The sequence below is a fragment of the Oryzias latipes genome, chromosome 16 (assembly GCF_002234675.1).
Source record: "Oryzias latipes chromosome 16, ASM223467v1".
In the NCBI taxonomy this organism is placed as follows: Eukaryota; Metazoa; Chordata; class Actinopteri; order Beloniformes; family Adrianichthyidae; genus Oryzias; species Oryzias latipes.
Window position 1 is genome coordinate 32,496,181 of NC_019874.2, and position 13,356 is coordinate 32,509,536.

Below are 13,356 nucleotides of genomic sequence, written 5' to 3' on the forward strand. Positions count from 1 at the left end.
GTTTAGTCGACACTCCGCCGGCAGGGGGCGATGCTGCGCCGGAAACAGGAGGAGGAGGGGAGGCGGGCGCCCCTAGTGGCCGCGAGCAGAATCTAGGATCAAAGTACAGCCGACGGAGCAGCGCGGATCAAACTGTGACCAGGTGAGCTTCACCTGCGCCCCCCACCTCAAGCCCAACTCTGGCGCACGTGCATACAGTTCGCGAGAGTTTGCGGGAGTTCGGCGAATAAAAAAGCGCGGGTCAAAGTCCGGAGCGGTAAGCTAGTTTCATGCTAACTAGCAGTGAGCTATTAGTGAGTTAGCTGTCCGATAATGGGCTCAGCCGCAGCTTAGCCTGTGTGATGGACAACCCCGCCAGCGGTCAGCAGACCCGACCTCCCGCTCAAAACCACAACAAATATGGCGCCCATCCCTAAACCCGCAAGCGCCTGGGGGTGCCGACGAGTGACGTCAGTGACCTGATAACGTCACAAATCAGCAACTTAAACTTTATCTTCTTTCAAAATAACGGAGAAAGTTTTTCGTTTATGTGCACATCTGTGAATGTCTGACTCATTTGTCTTGATCTTATTTTGCTGGATTCTAAATGTTATTATTGAAGTAAAGCTGTTTTTTTGTTTTAATTTTTCGAGCACACTGACCAACGTCAGACTCCGGTGCCCCCTCCCCGCACAGGTGAGCTCATGTCTGACTTGTGTTTCAGTGGAGGAGGGCGGAGCTTCCAGGTGGCAGGCAGCATGGAGGAGCCCCAGGTGGACTCCCCTGACCAGAGCAGCCCCCCAAGATCCTGCAGCTCCTCTCCACCCCTCTCTCTCCCCTCAACCCCGTCCTCATGTGGATACCCCCAGCCGGTGACCCCCCCCTTGGGTGTCATAAGCGAGGGCGTGGCTGAGCTGCGGCTGGTGATTGACGCTGAGGTGGCGCAGCGAGCGTGTCAGGAGGTCCTGGAGAAGGTGAAGCTGCAGCAGGTGGAGGGGGAGGTCCCACATTCGGTCAACGGGCCGGACGAAGCCCCGCCCCCTGTGATCAAACCGCCAGAGATTCGGGAGGGAGAAGACGTGAGCCAGGGCTCGGTGAAGAGCGCGCGGCGGCGGCAGAGACACAACCCCTCCAAACAGTCGTGGCTGCTGCGTTTGTTTGAGTCCAAGCTCTTCGACGTTTCCATGGCGATCTCATACCTACACAACTCCAAGGAGCCCGGCGTGCAGGCGTACATCGGAAACCGCCTCTTCAGCTTTGCACATGAGGAAGTGGACTTCTACCTGCCCCAGCTGCTCAACATGTACATCCATATGGACGAGGATGTGGGCGACGCCATCAAGCCTTACCTGGTGGGTGTGGCCTCAGCTGTGACACTTCACAAGCATTCAAAGACCCCACTGAGTGGCTGACACATGCGTTTCCTGTTGTCTGCGTGTTGTTACCGGGCTGCAGGTGCACCGCTGCCGGCAGAGCATCTCCTTCAGCCTGCGCTGCGCCTGGCTGCTGGGGGCGTACTCGTCCGACATGCACATCTCCACGCAGCGCCACTCCAGGGGTACCAGGCTCAGGAAGCTCATCCTGTCAGACGAACTGAAGCCTGCGGCGACTCGAATACGCAGGGAAGCTCTGACCCTGACGCCGTTCTGCCCCGCCCCCTCCGGGTCCCTGCCGGGGGAGCACAGTCTGTCTCCGGCCAAACGAACGCATCAGCGCTCCAAGTCCGACGCCACGGTCAGCATCAGTCTGAGCAGCAACCTGAAGAGAACCGCCAGCAACCCCAAGGTGGAGAGCAGCCCAGACGAGGTAAGAGAGGCCCGGCCGAGCCTGAGCTAAGCTCCTCCCTCTGGCTGCTCAGGGTTACCTGACCTCCAGTGGTTCTGCTTGTCCATAAATGACAGACTGCATCTCCATTGGTTGAGGATTGCCATGGCAACCTGTGGAAACCGTTCACCCTGAGATCATTGGATTAGAGAACCCCACCTGCTGGTCTGATTACAGAGTTCTGGTCAGTGTTAGATCCGGTTTCAAGTAGGTTTTACATCCTTACTGATGAAGAACAGGCGTATTCCCTACGTGTGTTTGGAGTCCAGCTGTGGGTCCAGCTGCGGGTCCAGCTGCAGGTCCAGCTTTAGTCCAGCTGCAGGTCCAGCTGCGGGTCTAGCTGCGGGTCCAGCTGCGGGTCCAGCTGCAGGTCCAGCTGCAGGTCCAGCTGCGGGTCCAGCTTTAGTCCAGCTGCAGGTCCAGCTGCGGGTCTAGCTGCGGGTCCAGCTGCAGGTCCAGCTGCAAGTCCAGCTTTAGTCCAGCTGCAGGTCCAGCTGCGGGTCCAGCTGCAAGTCCAGCTTTAGTCCAGCTGCAGGTCCAGCTGCGGGTCCAGCTGCAGGTCCAGCTGCGGGTCCAGCTTTAGTCCAGCTGCAGGTCCAGCTGCGGGTCTAGCTGCGGGTCCAGCTGCAGGTCCAGCTGCGGGTCTAGCTGCGGGTCCAGCTGCAGGTCCAGCTGCAAGTCCAGCTTTAGTCCAGCTGCAGGTCCAGCTGCGGGTCCAGCTGCAAGTCCAGCTTTAGTCCAGCTGCAGGTCCAGCTGCGGGTCCAGCTGCGGGTCCAGCTGCGGGTCCAGCTTTAGTCCAGCTGCAGGTCCAGCTGCGGGTCTAGCTGCGGGTCCAGCTGCAGGTCCAGCTGCGGGTCCAGCTGCAGGTCCAGCTGCGGGTCCAGCTGCGGTTCCAGCTGCGGTTCCAGCTGCTGCTCTAGCTGCGGGTCCAGCTGCGGGTCCAGCTGCGGGTCCAGCTGTGGGCCGCCGTTGGCACTGGGGGGAGGGTTCTGTAAATGGAGCAGTCACATTCCGTTTTTCTTCCTCTTGTATCAGGATTGCAGTTCCAGCTCCGACAGCCTGGACTTTGATTCTGGTTCTGTGAGTTCTTTTTTTTCTGCCTTGGTGCATTGTGGGAAACAAAGTCTATTGGGTTTTTGGTTCAGGGTGAGTCCTCAAGAGAAATCTGCCTTCTGTGTATTCACTAATTATGGTGGGTTCTGGCGGGTCCAGACAGTTGGTGCCGGTTTGTTTCTGTGTGGATTCTGACCCGTCTGAGGTCACACGCGTCCTACCTGTAATCAACTTCCTGTGTGTGTCCGGTTTTGTTCCTAACTCGGCTGGATTGGGGCAAATCTGGTTTTGGTTCCGGTCATTTCCTGTTTTGATTGAGACCAAGTGTTCAGACGTTCCGCCTGCAGCGGTTCTTTTTCTGACCCGAGTCCGGTGCCTGTGTGTCATCTGCAGCCGGTCCGGCTGGCGCCGCAGCGGGAGTTCATCAAGTCTCTGATCGGGATCGGGAAGCGTCTGGCCACGCTGCCCACCAAGGAGCAGAAGACGCAGCGGCTGATCTCGGAGCTGTCGCTGCTCAACCACAAGCTGCCGGCGCGGGTGTGGCTGCCCACCGCCGCCTTCGACCACCACGTGGTGCGCGTGCCGCACACGCAGGCCGTGGTGCTCAACTCCAAAGACAAGGTGAGGAGCAAGTCCACATTCATCCCCGCGCCGTGATGTCTTTGACGGGTGGATGCTCCGGTGTCGGTCCACCCATGCCGTTGAGTCACGGGGTTGCTGGAGCCTATCCCGCTACCGTTGGGTGGAGCTCTGCAGTCTGGGGCTGGGCCAATCTGGCGATTGAAAGTCATGTGACCTGTGTCCTTCTCTCAGGCTCCCTACCTGATCTATGTGGAGGTTCTGGAGTGTGAGAACTTTGAGACGTCCAGCGTTCCCGTCAGGATCCCTGAGAATCGGATCCGGAGCACGCGTTCCGTGGAGAACCTGCCGGACTGCGGCATGACGGCAGAGCAGCGAGCCGGCAGCTTTTCCATCGTCCCAAACTATGACAACGACGACGAAGCGTGGTCCGTGGACGACATCGGAGAGCTGCAGGTGGAGGTGAGGCCCCGCCCACATGGGAGGGGTTCAGACTTCAGTGAGGGATGTCACCCACACAGAGGTGTTCCTGTGGAGGGATCAGCAGCAGTCCATCAGGCATGGTGGATCCTGCAGAACCTACGGAGAACAATCAATGAACCCTTTAGAGCAGGGGGCGGGAACCTTTTTGGCCCAGAGAGCCATAAACGCCACATATTATCAAATGTCATTTCGTGAGAGCCATACAATAATGTAGCGTCCCTCCCCCACACGGAGACTTAACCTCCTTTAAGGGTCTTTATTCTGTCTTCATAGCTGACCCCATTGGTCCAAACCCCCCAACGACAGGCTGAGCCACAGAACTGACGGCCAATCAGCATCTCTGCTTGATGCGTTCAATGACCTCTGGAACTTAGAACGTGACCCAACAGCCACCTGGTCCAACGCAGTCCACTCCAACAGTGGTCTCCCACCTTTATGGCCCGGTTAGAAGTCTGGCAAAGTTCTCACCAACTGGTACATAATATGTGGCAGACATACACTGTATCAACGCTACAATAGAGGCAAACACACGGGATAAGAAGTACTCTCCGCTTTTATTTTGACATGAACATTGTACATGGCACAGGTGTCATCATCCGCCCCCCTTCACACTCATGGTGCTAAAAAGAAGGAAACACAACAGGAAGAAATAACTAAGACTGAAACAACACGACTGCCAGATGAAAGGAGCCGTAGGCAAAAAGAAACACCCGTGATCAACCCTATTCTGACCAAAGCAGGCAGAGGGGTAATTCCCATAATTCCCTGTGCTGCAGCTCCCACAGTAACCCTGCAGCCTGAGGAAGTCAGACAGCAGACCAGACGTTTACGTGACGACACTACAAGACAACCAAATAATATGACCTGCATGGAAACTCTGTGATATAACAGACAGTAGGAAACCGATAGTGGAGCAGATTTTTCTTCTCCAAGCACTGCTACCACTGCACCCCCCTCTGGCATCGCATCGCGCCTGAGAAGGACTGGTCTAATGAAAAAAAAGAATAATTACAGATTTGTCTGTGAGCCAGATGTGGCCATCAAAGAGCCAGATGTGGCTGACGAGCCCTGGGTTCCTGACCCCTGCTTTAGAGTTACAGTGTCAGAACAGACGGACGATTGATCTCTGGAGGAGTCCAGAGCAGAGTCTACAGAACCTGCCAGACCTTCCTGAACACGTCTGATCGTTCCGGGCAGGGGGGGTACTGTGCTTCCTCTGACTGGCCCCTCCTCTTTCAGCTCCCAGAAGGCCACACCAACAGCTGTGACAACATCAGCCAGTTCTCTGTGGACAGCATCACCAGCCTGGAGAGTAAGGAACCCATCTTCATCGCTGCAGGAGACATCAGGTCAGCGAGAAACTCCGTCCTTCTGAGTTGCAGGATCCGTGGGTCCAGGATCTGCTCAGAACTGCAGGGAGAAAGATCCAGATCCAATATGGATCTAGGGCTCTGGTTCTGGTTCCCCCCGATCCAGTCTTTGGTCCAGGTCCCCGTCCTTTTTCAGTCACCTTCTGTTTATTCACATTGTGTTTTAATATGCAGGAAAAAACATAAGGAAATATGGATCAAAGTCACATCTGTGCAATATGTATTTATTTGAAACAAATCCACCAAGTTTCTTTTTTTTGAGTGTTCAGCAACATATACAGTGAAAAGACATTCAAACTTTTATTTTTTAATACCCCAAACAAACAAACCCACCCTGCTGTACCATAAAAGAAAAATAGTTCAATACAATAAACAAAGATTTTACTGACTGGAGTAACAGAGTTACCCCTCAGAAAGAAGCCATGGATCAAAATCTGGCTGCTAGACATTAAAGAACTCTGCAGGTCAACCCTTCATTGAAAATCTGATTTATTCTAAGTTAAGGTGGCTCATAAGATCGACAAGATATTTCCTAAAGGAGGGGGTTGTTTGTTTTTCCAGTGCAGGAGGATTAGCCGTCTGGCCAGAAGTGTAGTGAAGGCGATTACACTTTTGGATTCACTAGAAAGCTGCAGAGAGAAGTCTGACACACCAAACATCCCCATTAAAGCCTCAGGAGCAATGTGTGCCCCCTATGCAGCAGAGAGAAGCTGAAAGGTTGGGCCAGAAGGCCCCCAGTGCCGGACAAAACCAGAACATATGTGACCGTGTACCTGGTTCCCTTTCACATCCATCACAATTAGCATTAAGGTCTGGTTAGATTCTAGCTAGCTGTACTTTGGACCAGATCTGTGAACCACCTTGAATTGGAAAAGCCTTTGTCTTAAGGCTGAGGATGAATAGATGTTCTGATGTTCTGCCGTCCATCCTCTGATGGGTCTGTAGCCAAATCCTCTTCCACGTCCTTTTGCTATGAGTCAGAGGATGTGTGTTGGATGAGTTGGTCGCTGTGTAGATTTTGCTGATGAGTCCTTTTGATTGTGGATTAAAGGTCAAGAAGTGAGTCTGGTGGTCGCGAGGGGAAATGGGTGAATGTGGTAGATAGAAAACATCGAAGTTGAAGGTATCTGAAGAAGTGAACATCAGGAATTCTAAATTCACGTTTTAGTCTCTGAAATGAAACAAATTGACCTTCGATGAACACATCCTTCAGGGTTCTCAGAACAATCAATATGTAAAAGAGTTATCAGTTATAGAAGGGAGAAACTTATATATACTTTCATATATTGACATATTTTTAGGCGCAGGCTTCTCCTAAATTGTGCCCAGATTTGAAGTGAATGTTTAACTACTGGGTTTTGTGAAATTTTGTCGAGAGATTGTGACAGTGGTGTTGTTGAACAAAGCAGAGAGTGTAGAGAGGCAGATTGACATGACACAAAAATAAAGGTATGGACTGGAAAAGATATAGAAACTTAGGTAGTATGTTCATTTTAACAACATTAATTCTCCTCCCAAATAAATTGGTAAGGATTGCCAGCGTTGCAGGTCTTGTTTTACACTATCTAACACTGGAATAAAGCTTGTTTTGTACATATATTTATGATTGCTTGTGATCCAAATCCTTAGATACTTGAATTTATGCTGGCTTCATTTAAACGGTGTGGAATTTGACACATCTTTTAGTGCAACAGGATTTATGGGCATCAGTTAGCTTTTGAGCATAATCATTTTGAAGCCTGATATTTTTCCAAACTCACGCAAAAGTGTGAGTAAATGAGGACAGATATATATAGTAGTGTGTCGTCCGCGTACAGAGACACTTTGTGTTCAGAATCTCCTCTCTGAATACCTTTAATAGAATCATCGCTGCCGTGTGGCGTTGGGGGGGTTCTGGCTGCCGCTACCACTGCGGCGGGGGTCTTGGTGTGGGGATGGCTGGTCACTCCCCCTCCTTCCTTTCACATTCACATCCATTTTAGAAGAACATAAAGACTCACCTGAGCACAGGTGTTTTGGATTGATAGTTTACGTGATTGAACGAAATGTTTCACACTAGTTGGTTTGAAGGCATAAGTATGCGTGTGTGAACATTATTTGTATTGTGTACATGTTGACATGTGGACATTTTTGGAGCCAACAGGTGTGTGGACAGGCCCCGCCCCCTCTAGACGTGTATTACATCTGAACCTCAATGTAATGAGTATAACCATCCAGCAACTTGTTGCTTTATGCTGCTTCATGGTTTTACCCCCCCCTTCCTATGATCACCTTCCCCCCCCCCCTCTCTCTAACATCCCTCTCTCTTCTTCCCTTCTTTCCTTTTCCGTCCGGTCCAACACCAAATAGTTTCAAATATGATTAAAATTAATAAAGTTTGGCCTCAATTACAAAAGGGGTTTATTCAGTCATACCTTTGGTTTGTCTGAAGATTAATAACCCCTGTTGTTAAAGTAAAATATGTCCAACACAAGAGGCCCTCAGCTCTCATCTGCCTGCCCAGCTGTTGGACAGGACAAGTAAAAAAAAAAAGGAATCATCGCCTCGAAGAGTAATTGCCAGAGGTCCAATGATCAAAGTGAATAACAAAGGTGATAAGGGGCATCCTTGCCTTGTTCCACATCCCAGCTTAAAAAAAGGTCAAAGATTATCATTGGTACGAATTGGAAGAGTAGAGAATATGGATCATTGAGATAAACCTTGGGCCAAAACCACATTTTTTAAGTGTATAAAAAAGGTAGAACCCACTCCACACGATGGAATGCTTTCTCAGAGAACCATTTCTGGTGTATCTGGTGGAGAGGGATGATGAAGAATATCTAAGAGTCTTCGAACATCGTGAAAAGCAGGTCCCCGTCCTTTGTGCTGGTTTAAAGCTCCGCCCTCTCTTCCAGGCGCCGTCTGTCAGAGCAGCTGGCTCAGGCCCCCACCACCTTCAAACGAGACCCGGAAGACCCGTCAGCCGTGGCCCTGAAGGAGCCGTGGGAGGAGAAGGTCCGGTAAGTCATCCTCACGACTGCTGTGGCTGCAGGAAGTCAGTGGGAGGACTTTCAGAATAAAAGCTCTGAACAGCAGTTTTACAGAACGCCAATTCAGCCGTTTGTGAACGAACAGAAGCCGTTAAAAAATGATTGTGTGTGTGTGCATATGTGTGTGCATATGTGTGTGTGTGTGTGTGTGTGCATATGTGTGTGCATATGTGTGTGTGTGCATATGTGTGTGTGTGTGTGCATATGTGTGTGTGCGTGTGTGTGTGCATATGTGTGTGCATATGTGTGTGTGTGCATATGTGTGTGTGTGTGTGCATGTGTGTGTGTGTGTGCATATGTGTGTGCATATGTGTGTGTGTGCATATGTGTGTGTGTGTGTGCATATGTGTGTGCATATGTGTGTGTGTGCATATGTGTGTGTGTGTGTGCATATGTGTGTGCATATGTGTGTGTGTGCATATGTGTGTGTGTGTGTGCATATGTGTGTGTGTGTTCATATGTGTGTGTGTGTGTGTGTGTGCATATGTGTGTGCATATGTGTGCGTGTTCATATGTGCGTGCATTCATATCTGTGTGTGTGTTCATGTGCGCTCCTGCAGGAGGATCAGGGAGGGGTCTCCCTACGGACACCTCCCCAACTGGAGGCTGCTCTCCGTCATCGTGAAATGTGGAGACGACTTGAGGCAGGAGCTGCTCGCCTACCAGGTGCTGCAGCAGCTCCAGGTAACCTGGCCCCCCTCACCACACCACCCGGTTCTGACTCCGGGCCGGACCCTGACCCGTGTCCGTTTCCTGTAGTCCATCTGGCAGCAGGAGCGGGTGCCGCTGTGGATCAAGCCCTACAAGATCCTGGTGCTGTCAGCGGACAGCGGGATGATCGAGCCGGTGATGAACGCCGTGTCGCTCCACCAGGTGAAGAAGCAGAGCCAGCTGTCTCTGCTGGATTACCTGCTGCAGGAGCACGGCGCCCCCACCACCGAGGCCTTCCTGACGGCCCAGAGGAACTTCGTCCAGAGCTGTGCTGGCTACAGCCTCATATGCTACCTGCTGCAGGTCAAAGACAGGTGAGCGCCGCCCCGCCCCCTTGCAGCCTCAGAGCCACGCCCCCCTCACCTGCACGCTGTCTGTCCGCAGGCACAACGGGAACATCCTGCTGGACGCCGACGGCCACATCATCCACATCGACTTTGGCTTCATCCTGTCCAGCTCGCCCAGGAACCTCGGCTTCGAGACGTCTGCCTTCAAGCTCACCTCAGAGTTTGTAGATGTGAGTGTGCCACACCTCCACCCGGCCAGGGTGGAGCTTTGGAGAGAAATCCATCCAGGAGGCGGGGCTTCTCAGTTCCCACCTCCTTCCACAGTCACATGGGGTCTCCAATCAGCAATGAAACATGTGTCTGTCACAGTCCAGACCATCTAAGTTGTTTCCGGGTAACATCCCAGCCAATCAGGCGTGGAAGGCCTGTGATGTCATGTTTCCTCCAGGTGTGTCATGTGACAGTGGTTTTTCCCTCCATCTGGTCTGGTAGGTGATGGGGGGTCCAGACGGCGACATGTTCATCTACTTTAAGATGCTGATGCTGCAGGGTCTGATAGCAGCCAGGAAGCACATGGACCGAGTCCTTCAGGTGGTGGAGATCATGCAGCAAGGTGAGCACTCATGAGGGGGGGGCAGACTCCAGGCCTTGAGAACCGGCGTCCTGCTGGTCCGTCCTGTTTAGTTTGTTCTGTTTGGTTTGACCCGTTTGGTTTGTCCCGTTTGGTTTGACCCGTTTGATTTGTCCCGTTTGGTTCGTCCCATTTGGTTTGACCCGTTTGGTTCGTCCCGTTTAGTTTGTTCTGTTTGGTTTCACCCGTTTGGTTTGTCCCGATGGTTTGACCCGTTTGATTTGTCCCGTTTGGTTCGTCCTGTTTGATTTGTCCTGTTTAATTCGTTTGGTTTGACCCGTTTGCTTCGTCCCATTTGGTTCGACTCGTTTGGTTTGACCTGTTTGGTTTGACCTGTTTGGTATGTCCTGTTTAGTTTGTTCTGTTTGGTTTCACCCGTTTGGTTCGTCCTATTTGGTTTGACGTGTTTGGTTTGACGTGTTTGGTTTGTCCCGATGGTTTGACCCGTTTGGTTTGTCCCGTTTGGTTTGTCCCGATGGTTTGACCCGTTTGGTTTGTCCCGTTGGTTTGACCCGTTTGGTTTGTCCCGATGGTTTGTCCCGTTTGGTTTGTCCCGATGGTTTGACCCGTTTGGTTTGTCCCGTTGGTTTGACCCGTTTGGTTTGTCCCGATGGTTTGACCCGTTTGATTCGTCCTGTTTGATTTGTCCTGTTTAATTCGTTTGGTTTGACCCGTTTGGTTCGTCCCATTTGGTTCGACCCATTTAGTTTGTCCCGTTTGGTTTGACCCGTTTGGTTCGTCCCATTTGGTTTTACCCGTTTGGTTCGTCCCGTTTAGTTTGTTCTGTTTGGTTTCACCCGTTTGGTTTGTCCCGATGGTTTGACCCGTTTTGTTTGTCCCGATGGTTTGACCCGTTTGGTTTGTCCCGATGGTTTGACCCGTTTGGTTTGACCCGTTTGGTTTGTCCCGATGGTTTGACCCGTTTGATTCGTCCTGTTTGATTTGTCCTGTTTAATTCGTTTGGTTTGACCCGTTTGGTTCGTCCCATTTGGTTCGACCCATTTAGTTTGTCCCGTTTGGTTTGACCCGTTTGGTTCGTCCCATTTGGTTTGACCCGTTTGGTTTGTCCCGTTGGTTTGACCCGTTTGGTTTGTCCCGATGGTTTGACCCGTTTGATTCGTCCTGTTTGATTTGTCCTGTTTAATTCGTTTGGTTTGACCCGTTTGGTTCGTCCCATTTGGTTCGACCCGTTTGGTTCGACCCATTTGGTTTGACCCGTTTGGTTCGTCCCATTTGGTTTTACCCGTTTGGTTCGTCCCGTTTAGTTTGTTCTGTTTGGTTTCACCCGTTTGGTTTGTCCCGATGGTTTGACCCGTTTTGTTTGTCCCGATGGTTTGACCCGTTTGGTTTGTCCCGATGGTTTGACCCGTTTGGTTTGTCCCGTTGGTTTGACCCGTTTGGTTTGTCCCGATGGTTTGACCCGTTTGATTCGTCCTGTTTGATTTGTCCTGTTTAATTCGTTTGGTTTGACCCGTTTGGTTCGTCCCATTTGGTTTGACCCGTTTGGTTCGTCCCGTTTAGTTTGTTCTGTTTGGTTTCACCCGTTTGGTTTGTCCCGATGGTTTGACCCGTTTTGTTTGTCCCGATGGTTTGACCCGTTTGGTTTGTCCCGATGGTTTGACCCGTTTGGTTTGTCCCGATGGTTTGACCCGTTTGGTTTGACCCGTTTGGTTTGACCCGTTTGGTTTGTCCCGATGGTTTGACCCGTTTGGTTTGTCCCGATGGTTTGACCCGTTTGGTTTGACCCGTTTGGTTTGACCCGTTAGGTTTGTCCCGTTGGTTTGACCCGTTTGGTTTGTCCCGATGGTTTGACCCGTTTGGTTTGTCCCGATGGTTTGACCCGTTTGGTTTGACCCGTTTGGTTTGTCCCGATGGTTTGACCCGTTTGGTTTGTCCCGATGGTTTGACCCGTTTGGTTTGACCCGTTTGGTTTGTCCCGATGGTTTGACCCGTTTGGTTTGTCCCGATGGTTTGACCCGTTTGGTTTGACCCGTTTGGTTTGACCCGTTTGGTTTGACCCGTTTGGTTTGACCCGTTTGGTTTGTCCCGATGGTTTGACCCGTTTGGTTTGACCCGTTTGGTTTGTCCCGATGGTTTGACCCGTTTGGTTTGTCCCGATGGTTTGACCCGTTTTGTTTGTCCCGTTTGGTTTGACCCGTTTGGTTCGTCCCATTTGGTTTTACCCGTTTGGTTCGTCCCGTTTAGTTTGTTCTGTTTGGTTTCACCCGTTTTGTTTGTCCCGATGGTTTGACCCGTTTGGTTTGTCCCGATGGTTTGACCCGTTTGGTTTGACCCGTTTGGTTTGTCCCGATGGTTTGACCCGTTTGGTTTGTCCCGATGGTTTGACCCGTTTGGTTTGTCCCGTTGGTTTGACCCGTTTGGTACTGTGGTACCGCTGGATGAGGAGCTAGAGTTGCAGGGTTGTTGGTACAGCTGCAAATCGCTGGCGCTCAAGGCCTGGAGTCTACCACCGGGGGGTCTGTTCCACCTGCAGCTGACGGTTCTACCCCCCTCCCCCGTGCCCCCCTGTGCCCCCAGGTTCCCATCTGCCCTGCTTCCACGGCTCCAGCACCATGCGGGCTCTGAAGGAGCGCTTCCACATGAGCCTGACGGAGGAGCAGCTGCAGCTGCTCATCGACCAGCTGGTGGACGGCTCCATGCGGTCCCTCACCACCAAACTCTACGACGGCTTCCAGTACCTGACCAATGGCATCATGTGACTGCAGTCATGTGACCTGCTTGACTCCTCCCCCTGGAGGATTTCACACTCCTCCCCTTGCAGCTTCAGTCTGTTGATTCTTTTATTTCCTTACTTTCAGAAAGACTAGCTCTGTCCCGTTGCTTAGCCCCTCCTCTTTTTACCTCTGTAGACTTTTTTTCTCATCGCCTGCTCAGCAGGTCAGGTATGAACTCTGGACCTGCAGGTGAGGCGGAGCAACTGAAGGACCAAGGTGTGTTTGTGTTTTAACTGAGCCAAAGAACTGCAGCTTCTGCAGCGGCAGGAAGGACTCGGACTCTGAGGAGTACCCGGCTGGACCCGGCTGGACCTCCTGGGCTTCCAGGTGTGGAGCAGCAGCTCTCCTGTTTTGTGCTGAGGTCCAGACTTTTGCACGTCCAGCACTCAGGGGTCTGACAAGGCGGCGTCTCTTCTGCATCACTTCCTGCCGCTCCATCTCATGAATCCACGTCTGGGTTCTTGGTTTGGGTCGGGTTCTTTAGAAACCTGCCAGAAGATGAATCTTCTGCACTGAAGGATCCTGCTAGTTCTGCCAGCAGGAGGTGCTGTGGATCAGCGGGCAGCACAGTGAGGATCTCCTGTGGGACAGGAACCAGAATCAATCTGACAAACTGAAGGAAAAATCACTTCAATAAAATCCTATGGAAACAAACGTTCTGCTCGTCTCTTCTT

The 13,356-nt window shown here is 51.7% G+C and overlaps 1 protein-coding gene across 4 annotated transcripts; it reads left to right on the plus strand.

Annotated features, from left to right (window-relative positions):
- Positions 1-10: 10 nt before the first annotated feature.
- On the plus strand, positions 11-13,336 carry pi4kb (phosphatidylinositol 4-kinase beta). 4 transcript variants are annotated; one of them, XM_023964233.1, is made up of 13 exons: positions 11-142; positions 704-1,331; positions 1,435-1,785; positions 2,840-2,884; positions 3,251-3,478; positions 3,671-3,898; positions 5,159-5,268; positions 8,184-8,288; positions 8,879-9,002; positions 9,078-9,343; positions 9,414-9,546; positions 9,809-9,929; positions 12,486-13,336. In XM_023964233.1, the coding sequence occupies exons 2-13, from the start codon at positions 738-740 to the stop codon at positions 12,665-12,667; spliced, it is 2,487 nt and encodes an 828-aa protein (XP_023820001.1). In that variant the 5' UTR covers positions 11-142; positions 704-737; the 3' UTR covers positions 12,668-13,336. The 4 variants fall into 4 exon arrangements, with proteins under 4 accessions (XP_023820001.1, XP_023820000.1, XP_023819998.1 ...); XM_023964232.1 differs by lacking the exon at positions 11-142 and adding an exon at positions 143-256; XM_023964230.1 differs by lacking the exon at positions 11-142 and adding an exon at positions 326-449.
- The last annotated feature ends 20 nt before the right edge of the window (positions 13,337-13,356 follow it).